The sequence below is a fragment of the Molossus molossus genome, unplaced genomic scaffold (assembly GCF_014108415.1).
Source record: "Molossus molossus isolate mMolMol1 unplaced genomic scaffold, mMolMol1.p scaffold_m16_p_13, whole genome shotgun sequence".
NCBI classification, from domain to species: Eukaryota; Metazoa; Chordata; class Mammalia; order Chiroptera; family Molossidae; genus Molossus; species Molossus molossus.
The window spans coordinates 44,789,609-44,814,219 of NW_023425348.1; the positions used below are offsets into that span (position 1 = coordinate 44,789,609).

The window sequence follows — 24,611 nt, forward strand, 5'->3', positions numbered from 1 at the left end:
CCTTTGGTGAGCTCTTCCCTAGGGCGGCAGACAACACCATATCTGAGACTCAAGCAACCTGGCTCACACTGTTCGCCTAGCCCTGGTGATTCCCTGAGGCCCTGCCCCTCCCAACTCTCAGGCCCACCCAAGCTGTTGCCAGTTGGTTAACTATAGAATTGGCCTGTCTTGGATTCGGCTTCAGGTTTTCCTAAATTCTTTCAAACAAGCAGCATCTGGTCTCAGATAGCCCCGTACCACTCCTTAAGTATTACATAGAAATAAACACAGGGAGGCAGCCAAAATGAGGAGACAAAGAAACAGGTCCCAAATGAAAGAACAGAAAAAATCTCTTGGAAAAGAACTAAGCGAAATGGAGATAAGCAACCTAACAGATATGGAGTTCAAAATACTGCTTATAAAAATGCTCAGTGAACTCAGTGAGATCCTCAGTGACCTTAGTGAGGGCATCAAGAGCATAAAAAGGACCAGTCAGAAATGAAGAAGGCATAGTCAGAAATGAAGGAGGTACTAACTGAAATAAACAATAATTTATACAGATTCAATAGTAGAGTAGGTAAAGCCAAGAAGCAAACCATTAATTTGGAATCTAAGGAAGCAAAAAACACCCAATCGGAACAGCAAAAAGAAAAAAGAATCCAAAAAAATGATAGTATAAGGAGCCTCTGGGACAACTTCAAGAGTACCAACATTCGCATCTTGGGAGTGCCAGAAGGAGAAGAGAGTGAAGAAGAAATCAAAAACCTATTTGAAACAATAATGGCAGAAAAATTCCCTAACTTGGTGAAGGAAACAGACATACACATCCAGGAAGCACAGAGAGTCCCAAACAAGATGAACCCCAAGAAGCCCACACCAAGACACATCATCATCAAAATGCAAAAGGTTCAAGACAAAGAGAGAATCTTAAAAGCAGCAAGAGAAAAGCAGTTAGTGACCTACAAGGTACTTCCCATTAGACTGTCAGCTGATTTCTCAAAAGAAACTTTGCAAGCCAGAAGGGAGTGGCAAGAAATATTCAGAGTGATGACAAGCAAGAACCTACAACCAAGATTACTCTATCCTCCAAAGCTGTCATTTAGAATCAATGGCCAGCCCTGGCTGGTTTGGTTCAGTGGTCAGTGTTGACCTGCGGTCCAGAGAGACCAGGTTCGGTTCCCGCTAAGGGCACTTACCTCGGTTGCAGTTTGTCCCCGGTCCTGGTTGGGTCATGTGGGTGGCAACCACTCGATGTGTCCCTTTCACGTCGATGTTTCTCTCTCTCTCCCTTCCACTCTGTCTGAACAAAAAATGGAAAAATGTCCTTGGGTGAGGATAAAAAAAATCATAAAAAATAAAAATAAATAGAATCGATGGCCATATAAAGAGTTTCCCAGACAAGGAAAAGCTAAAGGAGTTCATCATTATCAAACCATTTTTATATGAAATGTTGAAGGGTCTTCTTGAAGAAAAAGATAAAAAATATGAACAAACAAAATGGCAGTGAATACATAGCTATCAACAATAGAATCTACAAACAAAATGAACAAGCAGAACAGAAACATTCTCATAGAGACAGAGAACATTTTGTTGGTTGCAATATGGGAGGGGGGTTGGAGGAATGAGTGAAAAAAATGAAGGGATTAAGAAGTACAAATTGGTTGTTAGACTGACAAACCTCAAAGGGAAGGGGTTTGGGGGTGGGAAGAAATAACCAAAGAACTTATATGCATATATGCATAACCAATGGGCACAGACAACAGTGTGGGAAAAGGCAAGAGGGGGACGGGAGTGGGGAGGAGGGGGGAAAATGGGGGGGAAATGAGGAACATCTGTAATGCATTCAACAATAAAGATATAATTTAAAAAAAAAATGAAAGGAACAAAGACCTAAATCTATTAGCTAGAACTGTAACACTGGTAGAAGAAAACAAAGGGTAGATCTCCATGATCTTAGATTTGGCTAAGGATTCTTACATATGACACCAAAAGAATTAGAAACAGAAGAAAAATTAAACTAGACTTCCTCAAAACTAAAAACTTTTGTGCTTCAAATGATACCATCAAGAATGTGAAAAGACAATTCATAGAATGAGAGGAAATATTTGTAAATAATATATCTGATTTGTATTAGGGGCTTATATCCAGGAATATAAAGAAATCTTACAAATTGATAATAAAAAATTTTAATAGGCATAGAATGTGAATAAATAGTTCTCCAAGGCCAACAAGTCCATGAAAAGAAGCTCAACATTATTAGTCTTAGGGAAATGCATATCAAAACCATGAGATACCACTTTACACTCACTAAAATGACTACAATTAAAAAGTGAAAGAGGCCCTGGCCGGATTGGCTCAGCGGTTAGAGAGTCGGCCAGCGGACCAGAAAGTCCCGGGTTTGGTTCCTGCTAAGGGCACATACCTCGGTTGCAGTTTGTTCCCAGCTCAAGCTGGAGTCAGGTGGGTGGCAACCACTCAATGTGTCTATCTCATGTCGATGTTTCTCTGTCTCTTCCTCCCTCTTTCCCTCCCGCTCAATTTGAAGATAAATGCAAAAATGTCCTCAGGTAAGGATTAAAAAAAAAAAAAAGTGAAAGAGTAACAAGTATTAGAAAAAAATCTGTGGAGATATTGGAACCCTCATACACTGCTGGTAGGAGTGTAAATAGTGCATCTACTTTGGAAACATAATCTGGCAGTTCCTCAAATGATTAAACATAGAGTTACCATATGATCCAGCAAATCTGCTCTTAGCTATATACCTAAGAGAAATGAAAACATATCCCTCACAAAAACTGTATATGAATGTTTATAGCAGCATTATTCATAATAGCCAAAAGGCAGAACCAACTCAAATGTCCATCAATGGACAAATAGATGAACAAAATGTAGTTTACCCATACATTAGAATATTATTCAACCATAAAAATGAATGAAATACTGATGCATGCTACAATATGGGTGAACCTTGAAAACATTATGCTAAGTAAAAGAAGCTAGTCACAGAAAACCACATACTATATGATTCCTTTATATGAGATGTTTAGAACAGGGAAATCTATAGAAATAGAAAGTAAATTAGTGATTGCTTAGGGCTTGAAGTGGGAAATAGGGCAATAGGGGGCTGATAGCCAAAAGGCACAAAGTTTTGTTTTGTTTTTTTAAATTTGTTTTCCTTTATTGATTTTTAGAGAGAAAGGATGAGAGAGAGAGAGAGAGAGAGAAAGAAACATCGATGAGAGAAAACATCGACTGGCCACCTGCCTCCTGCACGCCCCCACACAGGGGATCAGGCCCACAACCTGGGCATGTACCCTGACTGGGAATAGAACCAGCGACCTCTCAGTGCATGGGTCGACGCTCAACCATTGAGCCACACCAGCCGGGCAGTTTTTTGGTTTTTTTGAGGTGATAAAAATGTTCTAAAATTGACCATAGTGATGTTTGTATGTATCTATAAATATAATAAAAAATTAATTGTACACATTATTATTATTTTTTTTTATCCTCACCTGAGGATATTTTTCCATATTTTGTACAGATAGAGTGGGAGGGAGAGAGAGGAAGGGAGAGAGAGAGAGAAACATCGACGTGAAGGGACACATCGAGTGGCTGCCACCCGCACGACCAACCAGGGCCGGGGACAAACTGCAACCGAAGTACGTGCCCTTAGCGGGAACCGAACCCGGGTCTCTCTGGACCGCAGGCCGACGCTCTAACCGCTGAGCCAAACCGGCCAGGGCAATTGTACACATTAAATGTGTGAATTGTTTGGTATGTGAATTGTATCTCAATAAAACTGTTTCAAAATATTTAATGAGGAAGGCTGGCTTCTGCAGCGTAGGAGAATGACTCAGCACAGGGATCTGGCAGCTGCCTTCCCAGCTCTCTCCCCTGCACCACCAGCCCAGGGATCTCCTCATGCAGCTCTAGTCCACTCTGCCCCTCCCTCTGCCAGAGCCCAAGCAGAGCACCCATCACAGCTGGGGGACCCACCACCACCACCACCCTAAGCCTGACATCACTGCCACCAACAGTAGGCAGGGGAGCTGGACCTGTGACTGTCCTCCTGGGCCTGGAGGTCTAAGCGTCTTGGCCTTAAGGAGCCCCTCCTCCTGCAGGCACCTAGCTAGACTCTGGGGAACAAGCTAATACGATAGATACAGAGATTACAGTCAGCTCATGGAGTGGACACATCACCAGGACTCGTCCTCCTTCCTCCCCACATTGCCAGGGCCACAAGGCAAACAGCAACTATCTCCTAATCCAACTGTAGGTGCCTTCTGTAATGAGGATTATAACAATCTCATTTGAACTTTGAAGAGGGTAAAGAACTTAACGACAGTCTCACAGCCAGTAGTCCCATTTTCACTTAACAAGCCATATAGTTGGAGTGTCTGGTCCAAGATGAAGTGAAATTAGAAAATAGGTGCCCGCCCTCTAGTCATCCTCAAAGGGATGCAGGGTGGGCATTTTCAGCTGTCCTCCAGCTATTAGCAGCATCACTAACCACTGCTTGGGACCTGAAACAGGAAGAATTCCCATACCCAACCACAGTGTGGCCCAGCAGGTGATATTTGTCCACATGAATTTTAAATTCGTCAGTCAGTGAACAATAAAATATCCCACCCAACACTATCACTGTATAGCAACAACCACCACAGATGGAAATGCTCTCTAGCAACTGTATGTGGTTACATCTTAATTTTGGAAAGTGAGAGCTGGCACCACTGCAGGTTAGGAAACCAAGAACCCAGTGGAGGAACCCTGGAGTCCTCTGCTAGTCATCTGCTCACTTATGACTTTCCTGGGTCTCTCATCCCAGTCTCCATAAGTGCTATGGACTAGAATGTGAGCTCCAGAAGGTACAGGTTTTTGTGTACTATTTGCTACTGTGTTCCCAGTGCCTGGAGTACTACATGATGCACAGAAGGCCTCAAAAAATATTTGTTAAGTAAGTGAATGAACAGGAACAGAAACCAATGAGTCAGCATGTGTAAAGTAGGCACAAAGACTATTGAATGAATACAGTTCCAAAGTTAAAGTGCTTAAACAAAGAGACCCCTTTGAGTGTGGCTGAATCTCATTGTGTTCTTCTGAGTAGATCAGGGCTCCTGGCATCATTCTAAAATCATTCGCTCAAGTTTTCCCTCTAGGAGTCACTGAAGAAGATACCTGGTCACTGTGGACCACCAAGACATACTCTGATTGCCACACATCAGCCAAACATTTATATACTAATTCATATGTGAGGACTAAAGGAAACTGGCAAATATTTATCAAGGGTCTTTGTGCTTAGTGCTGTGTGGTCCCTCCCTCACAAAGCTGAGGTAGGTGGGAAAATCTGCTCCTCTGCAGAGCTCACCATGGAGTGGTCAGCCCCAAAACTTCCAGGGTAGAAACCACAACTTTGGTCATGGGCTGTTATGTGCTGACCTGCTCAGCTCAGCAGAAAACACACCATCATTTGCAAATGGCCAGGACCTTTCTGAGGCCACTCGAAAATTCCTTTTCAATGCAAGAGCTTAAGAAACAATAAAAACTATCTTTTTAGAATTAACAATGAGAAGGAAGCAATGAAATTGGATTAAGAAGAGTGAGCCTGGCTGGTGTGGCTCATTGGCTGAGCATCAACCCATGCACCAAGAGGTCACCAGTTCGATTCCTGGTCAGGGCACATGCCCAGGTTGTGGGCCAAATCCCCAGTGGGGGCATGCAGGAGGTGGCCAATCAATGTTCTCTCTCATCAATGTTTCTCTCTCTCCCTCTCTCTCTAAAAATCAATGAAGAAAAAAATAATTAAAAATAAATAAATGAAAAAGAAGAGTGAAAATTTCATCTACTCAGGATTTATCAACTTTTTTTTATTAACTTCAATAACAGTTTTCTTTAAAGTTAAACAAACAAACAAATATATATAATGAGATTGTCACTCTCAGGTACAAATCCTGCACTTCCACAAACCTGAAAGGGAGTGCCTCTTTAGATTTTTTGCACCCTAAGTTCTTGCTTCACCTGTATCCCTGGTGGGTTCTGCATCCTTCCACCCTTCCACAAAGATAACCACTTTTTATTACTTTGTTGTATTCCCTTGCCTCAGCAGAAGTTTTATGTAAGAAGGCTAAAAGTAGAAAGTTGCTTGCAAGATAGTACTCACTTCCTTTCCTCTTTTTATTTTTTAATACTTTACCAGTACTTTTCTTTTTTCTTTTTCCCCTTCCTTCCTTCCTTCCTTCCTTCCTTCCTTCCTTCCTTCCTTCCTTCTTCCTTAATGCTTAGAGAGAGGGAGAGAAATATTGACTGAACTCGCAACCTTCTGGCACAGGACGACACTTAACCAACTGAACCACTCTGGCCAGGCCCTCTTTTCTTTTAATACAGAGTTCACTAGAGTTTATGACAAGCATCTTTGTGAGCAACAAGAAGAAAATATACTTCTCTTTTCAGAGCAATTTCACAGCAGAATGATAAATTTCCTCAAAATTTATAGTCTTAAAATAGGAGACTGATGCAAGAGAGCGACTCGGAGCTCTTGGCAGCACTTCAAGAAACTGGCCAGATTTTAGAGGGGATGGCCATGTGGTAAACCTAGACAGAGGCTTTGGGGTTCATAGCCTCAACCAAGTTTCCAGGCCATAGTTTATTAATTGTATGCCTGGAAAAAGCTGTCAGACTTCCAGAGACCACTATGACCCTGAACAATACAGGTGTTAGCATAAACCTGAAGGAACTAGAGACTCTTTCGGTTTCCCTAGCACCATATAAAGCCTGGATGGAGAGGGGAGCCCTTGATATTAATGAAAATTTATTTTTTTGCCACCCTGACAGAATGAGAACTTTGAGGCTCATAGATTTTTTTAAACCTATTTTTTACTTATTTTTTCTTTATTGATTTTATTTATTAAATGGACCTTTTTCCCTTTTTTTTGTTCAGATAGAGTGGGAGGGAGAGAGAGGAAGAGAAAGAGAGAGAGAGAAACATCGACGTGAAAGGGACACATCGAGTGGCTGCCATCCGCATGACCCAACCAGGGCCAGGGACAAACTGCAACCGAGGTACATGCCCTTAGCAGGAACCAAACCTGGGTCTCTCAGGACTGCAGGCTGCCGCTCTAACCGCTGAGCAAAACCGGCCAGGGCTCTTTAATGATTTTAAAGAGAGAGGAAAGGAGAGAGATAGAAACATCAATGAGAGAGAACATTGATTAGCCGTCTCCTGCATGACCCCCACTGGGGATTTGGCCCACAACATGGGCATGTGCCCTGACCAGGAATAGAACCTGAAACCTCTTGGTGCATGGGTTGATGTTCAATTATTGAGTCACACCAGCTGGGCAAGGCTCTTAGATTTTTTTAAAACAATAAAGAAATTATTATTTATATACACTTGAGGTTTTTCTTTCAAATGTTTTTATTTGGAAAATAATTTCAAATGAAGCTGCAAAAATTAAAATAATATAAACAATACCCATCTGTCCTTCACCCAGATTCACCTATTGTTAACATTTTCTATTTTCTTTATTTACTAGTCATATAACTATATATTCACATGTATATTTATATAGTATATATTTATGTATATATGTGTATGTACACAAAATTTTCTTGAAACATTTGAGGATAAGATATACCATGATGCCAAAATATTAAGTATATTAGGACCAAGAGATAGATTCTCTTTCATAACCAGTTAGGGTGCCAGATTTAGCAAATAAAAATACAAGACACCCTGTGAAAACTCGAACAGAAATTAAAGCTTCTGACTGGGAAAATTATTGTACTCCCCCTTCTGGACACACTTAAACACTGTTCTTGTATTTGATGAATACTGGGTCTCCTTGGTTACCCTTCAATTTCTAAGCAATAAATAAGCTGAAAACACTAGGCAAGGTTTCTGGTAACCAGTTTGTGTCTGTCATGATGCTGATAAAAGTGAGGGCTGGTTGGCACTGGTATTGAATTAAAACTTGTATTTCTCCTGTCTTTTATACTTGCCCTATATAATTCCACCCCGTGAAAGTTGTTATTTAAGTGGTGTTTCTTAAAACTGTATTGAGTAAGAATCATTATGAAAACCACTGCTTATCAAATTTCATATGCATAAGTCATTATTGGATCTTGTTAAAATGTAGATTCTGACTCAGAAGAACTGAGATGGGGCCTGAAATTTTGTATTTTTTTCTTTTTAATCCTCCCCTGAGGATATTTTTCCATTGATTTTCAGATAGAGTGGAAGGGAGGGAGGGGGGAGAGGGGGAGAGGGAGAGAGAGCGAGAGAGAACGAGCAACATCAATGTGAGAGAGATACATCAATTGGTTGCCTCCTGCACAACCCCGACTAGGTCTGGGAACCAAACCCCAACCAAGGTACATGCCCTTGACAGGAATCGAACCCAGGACTCTTTGGTCTGCGGGCTGAGCCAAACCGGCCAGAGCTGAAATTCTGTATTTCTTAATAAGCTCCCAGAGGACACAAATATACTGGTCAAATCACACTTTGAGTAGCAAGATTACGGTCCCCTATGTCACAATCAATAGGTATTTGTCAAATATGTAAGTATCTAGGCCCAATACTGATGTACTGATTCAATCTCTGGGGCAGTGTCCAAGAACATACATTTTAAACAAACTCCTAGGGAGATTTGAGAACCAGTGTTCTATGGGTTTAAAATGTTTTTTCTACTTAGTAATTTTTCTCCCTCAAAGCCCAGTGCTGGTCTCTCCTGCTTTGTTGCTTTTATTGACCTCAGGCTCTGAATTCTTTAACAGTTGTCTGCAGGAAGCATTTGCTGTTTATCATGGGCTATCTTTTCTTGCATAGATCCTGACTCCCCAGACAGATTTTATCTTTATTTTTTAATGAACAATTATGTTATATACTTCCTTGTAGCCTCAGTTCCTAGCATAATGCTTAACATAGAGTAAATGTTCGATTAATGCTTGTCGTGGACAATAACAGTGATGGTGGTGCATGATGAATCTCCAGCACATGGTTGTTTCCCAGGCCTTGAGTGATTAAAAGAACCTGCTGGCTCCATTAAAGGAAACACCCAACTGCTGAGCAAAAACTAACTCCAAACGATGGTAAGTTATTTTTCAGGAACTGACACTATGGTCCTTTTGTACCTTGGTAGTTTGGTTTTTATTATGGTAAATGGCACTTGAAAGGAAAGAGAGTAATACTTTAAATTATGTCTTTTATCTATGAACCTCAAAGCACTCTAAAGCCATTTATTAAAGTTACTGTAGCCATGGTGTAAATATTATTACACTCACCTTAACAAAAAAGAAAAAGAAAAAAAAGCTGACTAGGGGAAGAGTTGTAGATACTTGATCAAAATTATAGAGCCATTGTAAAAAGGCTAAGAAACGCAGGCAGGAGAGTGGCAGGTGAGCACTCCTCCGCGCCGCCCAGACCTCAAGCTGGGGGACTCGAAAGAGGGCCATCCCACAGAAGGGGCCAAAATACTACATTTAACATTATTTCAATAGTCTTTCTCCTTATTCTGTATCCCTACTGCCACTGCTCTTGGTATCTCGCTCATGACGCTTAGGCGTTGTTACTTATGGTTAAATACAGACCCATCTTCCCTCCTTCACAATTTCCTTGTCAACTTTTCAGTCTCCTGTTCTCCCTACCTCCTCGTCCGCTGCAGCAGCAGAGCAAAAAGAACCGCCAGCTGAGGAGATCTGAAACCAGGTTGGAACCCCGATTCCATCCCTTACAAGCTCCGCTTCTGAGAACGTCGGTTCGCTCTCGGAAAGGCAGTTTCCTCTTTGTGTGTGACATGGGGACGATCGCGCCCACCTACCTCCCTGGAAGGTTGAAGCGATAGACGCAACTCGTAAACTGGAAAGCACTGAGTGGATACCAGCTGTTCCCTTACTGAATCAGTCCTCATTTAATTTAATTTAAGCCCAGGGCCACACGGAATAGTGTAACAGGTTCAGAGAATGTCCCCAGGGACCAGCCTCGAGGTAGGTTTTTCTTTGAGGAACGAGAGGCGCGGATCTGCTGGGAGTCGTAGTCCTTGCGGCCGTCTCCACGGACCTCGGGGGAAGAAAAGAACTACAAGTCCCGTAAGGCCGTGCGCGGCAGCCCCGCGCACCCTGCCGCCAGGCGCGTGCCCCAAGCTGAAACTGGAGAGCGGCCTGCGCGCACGCCCGTACCTGCCTAATGCACGTTGAGGTGGGGAGCTCGTGGTAGCCGGTCGAAAATAAGAGACGCGTGGGAGTGTGTGGGGACTGTAACTAGAACAAGACTCGTGGCAAAAGCCCACTAGAATAATAAAAAGAGCCGTGCTTCATTTCTCCACCACCCTGGCGGACCCTAACAAGCTACTGCTGAGACCACGGGAGCGCGCTCACCAGCTTGCGCTTCACCGCCCCCCACACCCCGTCTTAAATTAGCAGGGGCGGGGCCATCGGCGTGGGGGCGGGGCCTAAGGTAGCCAGGGCGGCGGCGGCAGCGGCTGCGGCCGCGGCCAAAACCCAGGCATCTGGGACTGTTGTTGTTCCCTCCTGGCGCGACCGCCCCAGTTCCTTAGCTCAGAGAGAGACCTGGAGCTGGTGTGAGGAGTGGGCGGCCGCAACCTCCTCTGTCCCGCTTCCCGAAGCTGCGGCAGAAACGGGCGCAAACATCCTGCGGTTGGTCTCTGATGCCCTTCAGTGAGGAGGGGGCGTCGGGACCCTGGTGAGCGCACCTCAGGCTCCCCCAACTCGGCGTCTTCATCTGCCCTCTTGGCCCGCAAATCCCAGTGTGCCTGCCATGGCTGAAAACGCAGAGGGGGACCTGAACTCCAACCTGCTCCACACCCCCTACCACACCGGGGACCCTCAGCTAGACACAGCCATCGGGCAGTGGCTCCGTTGGGATAAGGTGGGTACCTGGTCAGGCCGGCATCGCCCCTGTCTCCCGCACACCCTCCCACACACCGTCTGCCTCTTCCTGTCCCCACCCGGTGCTCGGCAGGCTGCAGAGGAGATGGCTCAGGCCACCAGGAGGGAGCAGCGGGGACGGGCGTTGCCACCCACCTATGCCCGGGTTGCCACCCGGGGACCGTCGGAGCTGGGCAGTGACGCCGGTAGTCGCTTCCTTTTGCAGGGAACGCTATTGCAACCTCCCTTCCTTCCACCCCCCTTCCTCCAGGTGCATGTCATCTCTCTCTTAATGATAATATTATTAGTATTAGTATTACTCATCATCGTCGTACGTTGTATCCGTCATAGAGCTATTTCCTTTCCGCTTTCTTTTCCCTTGACTTCCTTCTCTAAACCTAAAAGTGGTTTCTGTCACCATTCTTGGACGTTTCTAACCGCTATCTGCTTTAGTTCTGGTCGGTGTGTTTCCATCTTCCGTCGCTAGGTAGTCGCTGGTTTTTTACCACTCCCTGGTATTCTCTAGTATCACCTTTTGCTTTTGAAAAAGGCAAGGTTTCTCTTACCTCCTTCTTTCCCTTGCCGGGAATTATTTCCTGGAAGTATCCTGTTCAAACAATTGTATTTTCCAGATATTTATATAATGGGCCTGACTGACACAGAATTGTTTTTGCTTTACCCATTCCTCCTTTATTTCCCCCCACCCCCTCCAAGTTTTGCGGTGATTTCATCTTGTGCAGGCATGTGGGATGGATCTGTGAGAGCAGAATTAAAATGCAGCTATCTCACTTGTAAAAGAGGCCCCTGGTGGCTCCAACAAAGGAAGATGATCCAAGCTTTTGCTTTGTCAAATGCACTAAATGCATTTGTTAAAGTCGAGAAGGCAGTGTTTAAAATGGAATTCAAATACTGAAAGAATTCGTGTGGTAGTATGTGAAATCATGTTGTACAAATAATTTCCCGAAAGATTCGCGTTGTGAAAAGTTTTATTTTCACTTTGTTAAGTCATTCATGCATTCAGGAAAAAAAAAATGTTTATTGAGCCCTGGCCGAGTGGCTTGATTGGTTGGAGCATAGTCCCTTACACCAAAAGGTGGCAGGTTCCATCCACCATTAAGGCATATACCTAGGTTGTGGATTCAATCCCTGGTTGGGTGTGTGTGTATGGATAGGAGGCAACGACTGGTGTCTCTCTCTCTCTCTCTCTCTCTCTCTCTCTCTCTCTCTCTCTCCCTCCCTCTCTCTCTCCCCCTCCCTTCCTCTCTCTCTAAAATCAATAAAAACATATCCTCGGGTGGGAATTAAAACACACACACACACTCTTAAAAATTTTTTTTATTGAGCAGTAGGTTATGTCTATTGGTGAGGAAGACAGAAAAGGGTTCCTGCCTCAACAAGCCTTCAGTTAGCAAATAAGAAAGACCAACAAATAAACAATCATGGATTAGTTAGCATTACTTGGTCATATGCACCTTGGTCATTCTCATTCTTCCTCTGGAGTCTAAATCAGTGCTTCTCAAACCTTGAGGTGCTTACAGGTCACCAGGGCATCTTAAAATGCAGATTCTGATTTAGGAAGCCTGGGGAAGGGCCTGAGATTCTGCCTCAGAATAAGCTCCCAGGTGATACCAATATTGCTGGTCTGTGAACCGCACTTTGAGTATAGCAAGACTCAAAAGCAGCGATTTTCAACTGGTGTGCTGCAAGAATTTTTAAAACATGCAATACCTGACTAATTAGGGGCACTGTCCTTTTTTCCCTTAGATTGTCAGATTTAGAAAAATGACAACAGCCAACACAACAATAGCCGTCCAATGTGAATGAATAAAAATTACACCTGTTTTTTGGTCAGATTGTCAAAAAATATCATATGTTTTTAGTGTGCTGCATAATTTTAGTAATTAGCTTATGTGTGCTCTGAGATGAAAAAGGTTGAAAATTCCTGCTCTAGAGTGTTCTGTTTGAAATAAACTAGGGAACCAACTCTACTATTGTAGGCTTTGGTTACATATATATGTATGTATTTAATCAAGTGTACAAAATCTGTGGTATCCCATTCATTAACATAAGGATGTGCCTTTAAAGCCATTTTGCCTGTATTTATTAAACACCTGCTATGAATATAGTTCCTTGCTGTGGAAGGATACAAAAGAAGTGAAGACTCAAAGATTCCTTTTCTGCTTTTAGTCCATTAGGGAGGAGGAAACCTAACAGAAATAAAAGAGCTAACGCTTAGCATACAGTAAAATGATATATACTACAAACTGACTATATAAATGTCTTCAATAGGGAAAACTAACTAAATTACAAATGAATGTTATCCTTATGTTTAATACAGTTATTTGTTTTTGTTTAAAGTCATCCGCTTTCATTGGTATTGTCAGTAAATGAATGTCATTACACTTAGGTCTCCCTAAAGTAAAAGGAAAATTTATGAAATTCAAAGACAATTGTAGAATTCTAACACAATTTAATTTATTGGTAACTATTATGTATGTCAAAGCCTTTGGCCCTTCAACAACAGGAGTTTGTTTTTCGTTGAGATGGATGAAATCTTTTGTTCTCTTTAGATGCCGGTTTTGAGTATACTTTTCTTAATGAATCTCATTTATTTTCATTTTTAAAGATTGATTGTCTGTGCTGTGCCTACATATTGTTGGAAATTCTGAAATATAAAAAGACTATAAAATGCGTATAAACATAAAAAGATAATACTAGAGTAGTTTTGGTGGCAATTAAATGGTTTATAGACAGTTATTTAAAAAATTCAAAAGTAAGAGCGACTGGGATGATCAAAGAAGACTTTCTAAGAAGATGGACTACATATAAACAGAATGAGGAGAGCCAGTCTTCTTTGAAAGTGGAAGAGAAAATCTTAATATATATTTAAAGTGCCTTCTATATACAAAGCATTAGCTGAAAACCTGTGGGAAATACAAAGATGAAACAGATATGGATCATATCTTTAAAGAACATATAAGGGAAGATCAAACAAAAGCTCACAAATATAAGACAGTGAGCAAGTAATAGGTGCCCTTAACAGAGGAACAGATATAAATACTTTTAATGATTATTTAATAAAAATAAAGATTAATAAATCCCTCTCTTAATGGGAGAAAATACTTTTAATTGGTAAATAAGGTATATACTGTAGAGTGATAGTGTAGGTAAGCTAGGCTGTGTTCTTGGGCACTGAAGTGTAGAGTGCAAAAATACAAAATAACAGGTCAGACTTATAGCATTTATCACATTACACGTCGACAGCATATGTAGTCTTTTAGTATAGAGAAACTGAGTTTAATACTTGATTATTACCTAGTTAGTGAACGAAGGAACTTACCAAATGCCACTGATTCTGACTCTAAGTGAGACACACAATTTATAAATTGATCAGAGGGCAATTTGCTTCTTGCCTAAGTCACCAAAATTGCTAGTTTTAGCCTTGGTGGGGTGGTATATTTTGAAAAGTTTTCATTAGCCCTGGATGGTGTGGTTCAGTGGTTAGAGTGTCAGCCCAGGCACCAAGAGGGTCTCGGGTTCAATTTCCTGTCAAGAGCACATACCTGGGTTGCAGGTTTCGTCCCTGACCAGTCCGGTTGCGGGAGGCAACCAATTGATATATCTCTCTCACATCAGTGTTTCTCGCTCTCTCTCTTCCCCTTTCCCTTTCTCCCCCTCTCATTCTTTCCTTCCCTCTCCCTTTCTCTCTCTCTAAAATCTATAAAAACATATTTTAAAAAAATAATGAAGTCTTCATGAAAAAGTGATGTATATGCTGAACTTTCAGAATTAATTAAAATTTAGAATTGTTAACACAGAGAGGAAGATTATTCCAAGCAGGTTTCCAAGCAGAGATTGAAAGTTTAATGTGGATACTTAGAACATTTGTTTCTGCTATAGCTTAGGGTACATAGAAAGAAATTGTTGGAAAGGCATGTAGAGACCAGGTCATAGAAAGGCTTTAAGTTGACGCTTGAATAACACAGGTTTCAACTCTACAGGTCCACTTATACACAGATTTTTTAAAATAAATATGTATAATACTATAAATGTAATTTTTCTTATGATTTTCTTAATAACATTTTCCTTTCTCTCTAGCTTTTATTATAAGAATAGGGTATATAATACATGTAATATACAAAACATGTCAATTGGCCCTGGCCGTTTGTTCAGTGGTTAGAGCGTCAGCCTGCGGTCCAGAGAGACCTGGGTTCAGTTCCCGCTAAGGGCATGTACCTCAGTTGCAGTTTGTTCCCGGCCCTGGTTGGGTCATGCGGGTGGCAACCACTCGATGTGTCCCTTTCACGTCGATGTTTCTCTTTCTCTCTCTCCCTTCCTCTCTCTCCTATCTGAACAAAAAATGGAAAAATGTCCTCGGGTGAGGATTAAAAAAAAAAAAAAATGTCAATTGACTATTATTGATAAGGCTCTGGTCAACAGTAGGCTATTAGTAGTTAAGTTTTGGGGGAGTCAAAAGTGGATTTTCAACTGCCGGGAGTTTACGGGGATTGTGCCCCTAACACCTGCATGTTGTAGAGTCAACTGTGATATGTCTTTAATGGCCTTGACTAAGTAAAGGTGTTGTAAGTGTTAAAAAGAAAATAGTGCAACACAGGGTGTTTATTGGGCAGTCTGGGGTATCCCATGTAGTTTGAGTGGGGGCATTCTATTGGTAAATTTACCATAGTCCAGGATCTGACCCTTGATTTCTGTGCTTTCAGAATAATTTGTTATCTTGTCTTGTCTCAGGATGGACTAACTCTGCTCATGGTCACAGAAACTGATGTCTGAATTCATCAGTTTCTATTTCATTAGTTTATGGTACAAATGTAATATAAGTGGAGTTTTCTTTAGTAAGGGCATTTTCTGAATGTACCATAAGAGGAGTCAAAGAATAAGAAGATGTTTAGTGATTATGAAATCAAGTCACAGGGTGTCAGATATATGGCATAAATGTTTAACAGCATCAGCCTGTAATAAGTAAATGAATACATTCATCTCTAAGATAGGACTATCCTACCACTAGAACCCAAGTCCATGGATCAAGGTGTTCATCCTCCAGGCAGTACACAGATGACTTTTCTACAGTGTTTTCTCCCTTCTATGTTCTGGAGCTAACCAAGGCTTTCACTTCCTAGTTCTTTCTTTCTGTGCTTCCATGCATTCTATCAAGTTACAGACAAGTCTTGGTGGCCTAGAAGCCAGGTTCTCTTTAACATGACAATTGTCTCCTGTTTCTGATCTACTGTATATTTTAACTTTTGAGAGCAAACTTATATCCAAGGTATTAAGCATTGGCCAAGTTTATGTGGGCGTGAGATGCGACACAGGGCAGAGCTGCTCAGCCAGCTGTAGCAGCAACAGCTATATTGACAATAATGTGGAGGCAGAAACTGGCCATGGCATTTTGAAAAATAGTGAGAAGAGCACTCTGGTATCAATGTAGGTCTATGTTGAGAGTTTAGGGGATCTATGTTGAGAATGTAAAGTTAAAGATAGATTAGGTTAGATTAGTGTTATGAAATGCCTGAAAATGGAAATAAAAAACTTCAGTTGAAGCCAGTGACTTTCAGCTCTCTGGCAGTGAAATTTTTTCAAGCAAAATATAGCCCAGATAAAAAAGTTGTAAATGAATTCCCTTTTAAATCATCATCGTGTGATGAAAAATATACCGTGAAGCACCTCTACTTCAAGGTGGTATAGTCCAATTTCACTGTGTAGAGACCCAAAGAAATTGTGGAAATTATCCAATTGTGGTAGAGCCAGGACCAGAGCTTGGATCTGCCACCTGGTTCAATCCAATTTTTACAACAATAGTTTATATTACATTGTTTTGTTCACATTTTTATAACACTTTACTTAATTTGGCATTTAATCAATGAAAAATACGGAATACAAAAGACTATCAATCTTGGGAAATATTAGTACTTATTACTTAAATTTATTTAGTGTTTCAAACTTTGTAAAATTATCTTTTTGTTTTTTTATTTTATTGATTTTAGAGAGTAAGGGAGAGGGAGAGAGAGATAGAAATATTGATGAGAGAGAATATAGATTGACTGCCTCCTGCACGCCCCCCACTGGGGATTGGCCCCATAACCTGGGCATGTTGGGAATCGAACTGGCGACCTCTTGGTGCATGGGTCGTCACTCAACCAGTGAGCCACACCAGCTGGGCATTTTTTTTTTTTTTTAAATATCCACAGCAACTTTGAGTGGTAAGCAGGCTAGGTAGTGGTTATCCCCATTTTTACAAGTAAAGAAACTTAGTTTCAGAAAAGGAAAATGACTTGTTCAAGGACATATGGCTTTTATGTAGTAGAGTTGGGACTAGGACCCAGGTCATTTGATCTTTACTTTTCTTGTCACTGCACTAGATTCTATTATCTGAATGCTTAGTAAATGTTAGTGACATCATGCACCATGTTTCAAAGACCTCATTAAAATCATTTTGTCATTTTTATTTTATTTATTTTATTTTTTTTTTATCCTCACCAGAGGACATTTTTCCATTTTTTGTTCAGGTAGAGTGGGAGGGAGAGAGAGGAACAGAGAGAGAGAGAAACATCGATGTGAAAGGAACACATCGAGTGGCTGCCACCCGCACAACCGACCAGGGCCGGGGACAAACTGCAACCGAGGTACGCGCCCTTAGCGGGAACCGAACCCGGGTCTCTCAGGACCGCAAGCCGACACACTAACCGCTGAACCAAACCAGCCAGGGCCATTTTGTCATTTTTAAAAGCTAGAATAGGATGTAATATTTAGCAGAATAAATTATCATGAAATATTTTTTTTTTTGTCCTCACCCGCAGACATTTTTCCATTTTTTGTTCAGATAGAGTGGGAGGGAGAGAGAGAGAGAGAGAGAAACATTGACATGAAAGGGACACATCTAGTGGTTGCCACCCTCACGACCAACCAGGGCCAGGGACAAACTGCAACTGAGGTACGTGCCCTTAGTGGGAACCAAACCCAGGTCTCTCTGGACCGCAGGCCTATGCTCTAACGGCTGAGCCAAACAGGCCAGGGCTCATGAAATTTTTTTAAAGAGCTAAATTTACTGCTCAACAGTTGCTTTGGTCTCCTTGGCAACAACATTCTCCTTCTGTCCATAAGAATGAGAGTTTGGATTTATTTCCCTTTTTAAAAATAAAATTTTTTTTATTTCCAAATTTTTTACATTTTTCCTCAGTTTCTACCATATTATTTTTAATTTATTTGTATTTCCAAGAAATATATGTCTATGATAAAAATAGTATAAAAGGGATTATGATGGAAAACAATATTTCTTTTTTTTTTTTTTTTTTTATCCTCACCCGAGGACATTTTTTTTTTTTTTTGTTCAGGTAGAGTGGGAGGGAGAGAGAGGAAGAGAGAGAGAGAGAGAGAAACATCGATGTGAAAGGGACACATCGAGTGGCCGCCACCCGCACGACCGACCAGGGTCGGGGACAAACTGCAACCAAGGTACATGCCCTTAGCGGGAACTGAACCCGGGTCTCTCAGGACCGCAGGCTGATGCTCTAACCGCTGAGCCAAACCGGCCAGGGCGGAAAACAATATTTCTAACTGCCTCTTCTCATCTGCAATTTGCTCCTCAGAAGCCATTTTTAACTTTGTTTTTAGTTATTCTCATGGTTACCATCAAAAGACTAAATAAGCCCTGGCCGGTTTGGCTCAGCGGTTAGAGTGTCGGCCTGCGGTCCTGAGAGACCTGGGTTCGGTTCCCGCTAAGGGCGCGTACCTCGGTTGCAGTTTGTCCCCGGCCCTGGTTGGTCGTGCGGGTGGCAGCCACTCGATGTGTTCCTTTCACATCGATGTTTCTCTCTCTCTCTGTTCCCCTCTCTCCCTCCCACTCTATCTGAACAAAGAATGGAAAAATGTCCTCGGGTGAGGATAAAAAAAAAAAAAAAAAAGACTAAATAATATGCTGGTAACACTATTCCTTGATTTATTTTGGATATTATCTGACAAATATATTTATGAAAAATGAGAGCTCACTCACACTATTCTTTACCCCTCCTAAATTTTATTCTATTAGTTTTCATTATTCTTTTGAAAGTTTCATAATGTAATTAGTGGCAACAAAGTCTGCAGAACAGTAAGTCCAGCTCCCAATTGGCCATTCTGCTTAAGAGGAGACTGGCAGAAAACATGCCTATGTTTCCAAAAACAGAAAACCCATACCAGTTTACAGAAAAATCTGTGGATGTCCATGACCAACCAAGGATCAAATTACGTAAAGAAAACAAACATTATTTGCTTATTTGAATTGTTTTTTACTTACTTCGTATGTCTGTTCTGTTTTTTTGTGTGTTTTTTTTTAAGAAAGATTTTCCCCCCTAAATAAAAGGTTGATCAGTAATTGAGTGCAGATTTTATTAAAGGAGTATTTTTTCATTAAATTGCTCTCTGCACTATTGCTAATTAGTACTGAGGTTGCTGCCCTCTGGTGTTGGGAGTTAATGGAGAAAATGATTAATGCTGTTGGAAAGAACAAACTGTAGTGTATCCTATTTTGCTTGGGATCTTTATACCAAATAATTTAGTGATCACTGTATCTTACCAAACAAAACTATGAAAATGGTCATATTCAGTGCCCGAAAGAGTATGAAAATTATAGTGTAAATGAAAAATACTTGTTTCTTACATACAAAAGCATTCAAAAATGGTTGCCCTGAACACTGTGCTCTGGTTCTTCAGGCCACAAGAACCATGGCATTTTCCTTGGTGTTTTGGCCACAGAGCATGGCTCTGATTACTACCTGCCCTCACATTAAAAGCCATAAAAATGGGAAACTCACACTGTACTGGTCCCTTCTCCAAAGTGTCAACTCCCTTTTACAATTGTTTGCATTTGTCTCCTCTCCAGTATGTTCAGGTCTTTGTGGGTTTGGTTTTGTTTCTTTGGTTTTGTATTTTATCTAGAGGTTATAGTTGTTACCTTTGGGAAGGTCAAATATTGTTGGAGTTTATATGGCCATATAGAAAACAAATGGTTTAAAATGATTTCCTGTTTGTTGGTATAGAGAAATGCAGTTGACTTTTTTTATTTTTTATTTTTTTATCCTCACCCGAGGGCATTTTTTCTTTTTTGGTTCAGATAGAGTGGGAGGGAGAGAGAGGAAGAGAGAGCGAGCGAAACATCAACATGAAAGGGACACATCCAGTGGCTGCCACCCGCACGATCCAACCAGGACCAGGGACAAACTGCAACCGAGTTGCATGCCCTTAGCGGGAACAGAACCCGGGTCTCTCTGGACTGCAGGCCAGCGCTCTAACCGCTGAGCCAAACCGGCCAGGGCAGTTGACTTTTTTAAACAGAGCATAATTATATTTATTTTGTTTATGCTCTTTAAAATTTTAATTTTATTTTTATTGGTGTTTTTTTTTTAGAGAGAGAGGAAGGGAAAGAGAGACAGAAACATCGATATGAGAAAGAAACATCGTTCAGCTGCTACCTCCTGCACATCCATACTGGGGATTGAGCCTGCAACCCGGGACATGTGCCCTGACGGAATCGAACCAGGACCTCTCAGTCCTTGGGACTATGCTCAATCCACAGAGCCACACCAGCCAAGCAGAACATGATTATATTTAATACACAACTTCAGTACAATCAAAAAATTAAACACTACAGTAAAATAATAACAAAGAAACATGACAGCCCAGCCAGTGTGGCTCAGTGATTGAGCGTTGACCTATGCACCAAGAGGTTGCTGGTTCAATTCCCAGTCAGGGCACATGCCCAGGTTGTGGGCCCAATCCCCAGTCAGGGGGTCGGGGGACATGCAGGAGGCAGCCAGTCTATGTTCTCTCTCATCGATGTTTCTTTCTCTCTCTCTCAAAAATCAGTAAAGAAAAAATATATATATGGTTAACATCTTTACTCATAAACAAGCCCTCAGAAACCAATAACAGACACTATAATCCAAGGGAACTGAAAAAAAGAAATAAATACAAATGATGATTAAAGATTAAGAATACTGGCCCTGGCCAGTTTGGCTCAGCGGTTAGAGCGTCGGCCTGCGGTACAGAGAGACCCGGGTTCGGTTCCCGCTAAGGGCACGTACCTCGGTTGCAGTTTGTCCCCGGCCCTGGTTGGTCGTGCGGGTGGCAACCACTCGATGTGTCCCTTCACATCGATGTTTCTCTCTCTCTCTCTTCCTCTCTCTCCCTCCCGCTCTGTCTGAACAAAAAATGCAAAAATGTCCTCGGGTGAGGATAAAAAAAAAAAAAAGATTAAGAATACTGAAATTGACTTTGTGTGTGTAAAAAAGCTTTTATTTTAATAAGTAAAATTGGCTAAGCTTCCAAAAGCTCTTAAATAGGATTTTAGAGGAAGGAAAACATCAAGAGGCCAGTGAGCAAGGAGAGCCTGGTATTAGGCAGATGAGGGGAGCAGCAGACTCCCTGCCCTCTGGCCTCCTGCCAGTTATAAATACAGCCTGGCCCATGGTAGGCTGGGCCATACTCTTATGTACACCAATGGACACTATATACATGCTCCTGGGTGCCCACCAACCAGCCCGTTCCCATGGTTCCTGTGCCTCCCAGGGGTTTCTCAGCCACCCACCACAGGGGTTGCCCTGCAGGCTGGGAGAATGGGGCCAGTTCATGCAAGGGCCACCTTCCAAATACTGCTGCCCTCCCCTGAGGGACCCCTCTCTGAGGGTCAGCCTGCCAGGTGGAGCAGGCCATCCCTGCCCTTCCAGCCCATGTCATTTGCACCAAGAGCCACAGTGAAGAGACGCCATTTCCTTCTGCACATGTTTCTCATTGGGAGACCTCTCATTTCTCACCTCTCTGGCCTCTGCCTCCCAGGCTCCCAGTGCTGCAGTGGGAGCAGGCCAGTGAGGCCTTGGGACCCAGTCCCTGGCACACAGGGTGCACACGTCCATCACACAGGCAATGGCCTAGACTTCCCCGTGGGCTGCAGCCTCCTCCAGATAGAGCCTGGGCAGCTAGTGGGCCCAGAGCCTGGGGCTGAATGGGATGGTGCTGAGGGCTGTGGGGTCTGGCAGGCTAACTCCCTTTCCAGATGCTTCTGGCTGGACCAGGACCCCAGCTCGACCCTGCAGAACCTGGGGCCCAGCTCCACAGAGCGGACCTTCTCAGCAAACTTGAGGGAGTAGAGGGTCTCGCTGGTGTTCTCCACAGGGGACACCTGCACCACCATGAGGGTTTTGCTTTCCTTACTGAGTGAGTCCCACACGCTGGGAGCCAGACAAGTCCACCAGGTTCAGCTTCCCCATGGTGCAGAGGCTGGTGCTGCAGTCCATGCTGCACACTGTCACCATGAGCAGGGCATGTGAGTGGGAGCTGTGCTTGTTCAGGTTGGTGAACTCTAGTGCGATTGGTGTGGCCGAACTCAAACACCTTGTTGATGTCGTCCACATTCTGCACCTGGAACTCAGCCCTGGCACGTACAGCTGCCCACTGCCATCTGGTCACAGCCGGTCCCTGAGTACCTCGTTGTAGATTTTGGCAGCGCTGATGGTAATGGTATACTCCCCATCGGATGCTTTCTCCTGCACCTCAGAGAAGAGCAGCTACAGGGCCTGCTGGTTGATGCCTGGTTTCTCAGGGGTCCCCTCCATCGTATAGGTCTTGCCAGCACCCATCTGGCCATAGGCGAAGATGCATACATTGAAGCTGTCTATGCAGGAGGTGATCAGGGACTGCACCTCCTGGAACACCTTCTCTCCTCGGGGAGAAGACCTTGTCCAGCTCGAAGGATACAGGCTTTCCTTTGTGCAGCAGGTGGATAATGGAGTCATCGTCAGGATCGAAAGTCACTGCATTGACCACCTCAGTCCTTCCCCATCCTCCTTGGTGACTGGCCGAACACGAGCAATCATCCGGATGTTCCCTTTCAGCCACAGGAGCTCATTATGGAATTTTTTACGCAGCAGCTCCTGGTTGTTGCTGTCGACCTCCTTGATGGCCTGGCCAGTCTCAGCCTTGCCACTCCTGAGGGCTTCCTGTAGTAGCAGGGGGAAGCCTCGAACCTGCCGCTTGAGTCCACTGTAGTCATTAGTGAGGGTCCGCAGTGCTGGCTTCAACATCAGCAGGTTGGTCCGTATGCCTGCCAGGTTCTCGTGCACAGCCTTCATCTCCACCTGGGCTTTGGTAAAGGCCTCCTCAATGGCCCGGTTCTTGTCCTCCTCCAGGGACTGCATCTCCTCCAGCATCTATCTGCCCGTGTGCCCACTCCAGCTCCGACTCATACATGACGATCTGTGCACGGAGCTGAGCGGTCAGCTGGTGCGAACTCTGCAGCTGCTGCTCCATCTCCTTCCACACCTGTCTCTGCATGGCCACCTGCACCTGCAGGTGCTGGTTCCGGATCTGGGACTCATTGAGGGCCTGCTTGGTATTGGACGATTACACCTCCACCGTTTTGATGACATACTTGATGGATGGCGACTGGGCCCGCAGGCTGGCGATGGTCTCGTGGCTGTCTGCGCAGGTGCCAGCTGAGCTCCTCCTCTTCCTGCGCCTTCTCTGCTAGGCAGTCCTTGAGCCGCAGCTCCATCTCAGCCAGCCAGTTGGTCTTCTGCTGCACCTCCAGGTTCAGCTCTGACAGCATGCTTTTGTTCTCCGCCACCTACAGCTGGAGCTGTGACAGCTTGTCCCAGAGCTGGGTGCTTTCCTGGCTGTGCTGGCAGCCCATGCAGGGGTCGGCCACCGGCTTTGCCCTCAGCTGCTGTAGCTCAGCCTCACAACACCACATCTCCTGCCTCAGTCGCTCATTCTCCACCATCAGCAGGTCCCAATGCTTCTCCAAGTACGTGCCTCCCTGCAGAGTCAACCCAGGGGGGCATGTGGCCAGGGCAGATCAGGGGAAAGCAAGGAGGAGGTTCGGAGAGAGTGCAAGGGCAGAGGAGAGAGGGGGAGAAGTGGGAGAAAGACATGGAGAAGAGAAGGGAAGGAGAGCCAGGGAAAGAAGAGAGAAGAGGCTCAAGAGAGATCAAGATGGAGACAGCTGATTGGAGGCGGCTCACTTCCTGGGCCTGGCTGATGAGCTTCTTCAGGTTTCCCACCTGGTTCTTCAGGTTTCCCAGCTGGTTCCAAGCTGGGTGGATGTGGCTTGCTGGTCTCTGTCTCCGAGCCTCTCTCCGAGGACCAGCCTCTCCCGTAGGGTTGCCAGCTCCGCCTGCAGCCGGACTTTCTCCCTGTATCTGGGACATGGCTTTCCCCATCCTATGCACCACGAGGGCTGCACCTGGTGGTCCTGACAGGCTCAAGCACTTCCCTCTGCCAAAGAGCCACCCACCTGTTCTCTCTACATTCTTGGTGCCACCAGCTTCCTGGGCCTCCCAGTCCCGCCCGGGGGCTGGCGCCTGTCGCCTGTCCCTTCAGGGGCTTCTCTTCTTTCGTCCCCAGACTCTTGCTCTTGTGCCCCCTGTTCTGCAGGGCCTGCTGCACGCCCAGGTAGAGCCGGCGGGAGCTCCTGGGGCCAGAGCAGTCCACGCTGAGGGCCCAGCACTGAGCTAGGGCTGGGCGAGCTGCACTTCGGGCACCAGAGTAGCCTCATCACCGCTGGCCGGGTGTCTTTTCCATGCCTTTGTTACCACCAGTCTTGCGCAGGAACCGAACGGAGACCCTGAGCCCTCCGCCAAGGACCTACTGACCGACCTGGGCTGGGACTGCGTGGCTGTTGGCAGCGCTCTCCCGCTACGCTAGGGACTGACAGGTCTGACTGAGTCTAGGAACTTTCGAGAAACCTGGCTCTCATCTCTGGTATC

The 24,611-nt window shown here is 44.0% G+C and overlaps 1 protein-coding gene and 1 pseudogene across 1 annotated transcript in view; one reads left to right on the top strand and one right to left on the bottom strand.

Annotated features, from left to right (window-relative positions):
• Window positions 1–10,452: 10,452 nt before the first annotated feature.
• PGM2L1 (phosphoglucomutase 2 like 1) overlaps window positions 10,453–24,611 on the top strand; it is a 46,548-nt gene continuing 32,389 nt past the window's right edge. Inside the window, exon 1 of the mRNA XM_036259429.1 lies at window positions 10,453–10,858. Within this exon, the coding sequence (XP_036115322.1) occupies window positions 10,748–10,858 (111 nt within the window). The 5' untranslated portion in view covers window positions 10,453–10,747. The remainder of the gene's footprint in view (window positions 10,859–24,611) is intronic.
• On the bottom strand, window positions 21,761–24,398 carry LOC118628455 (annotated as a pseudogene).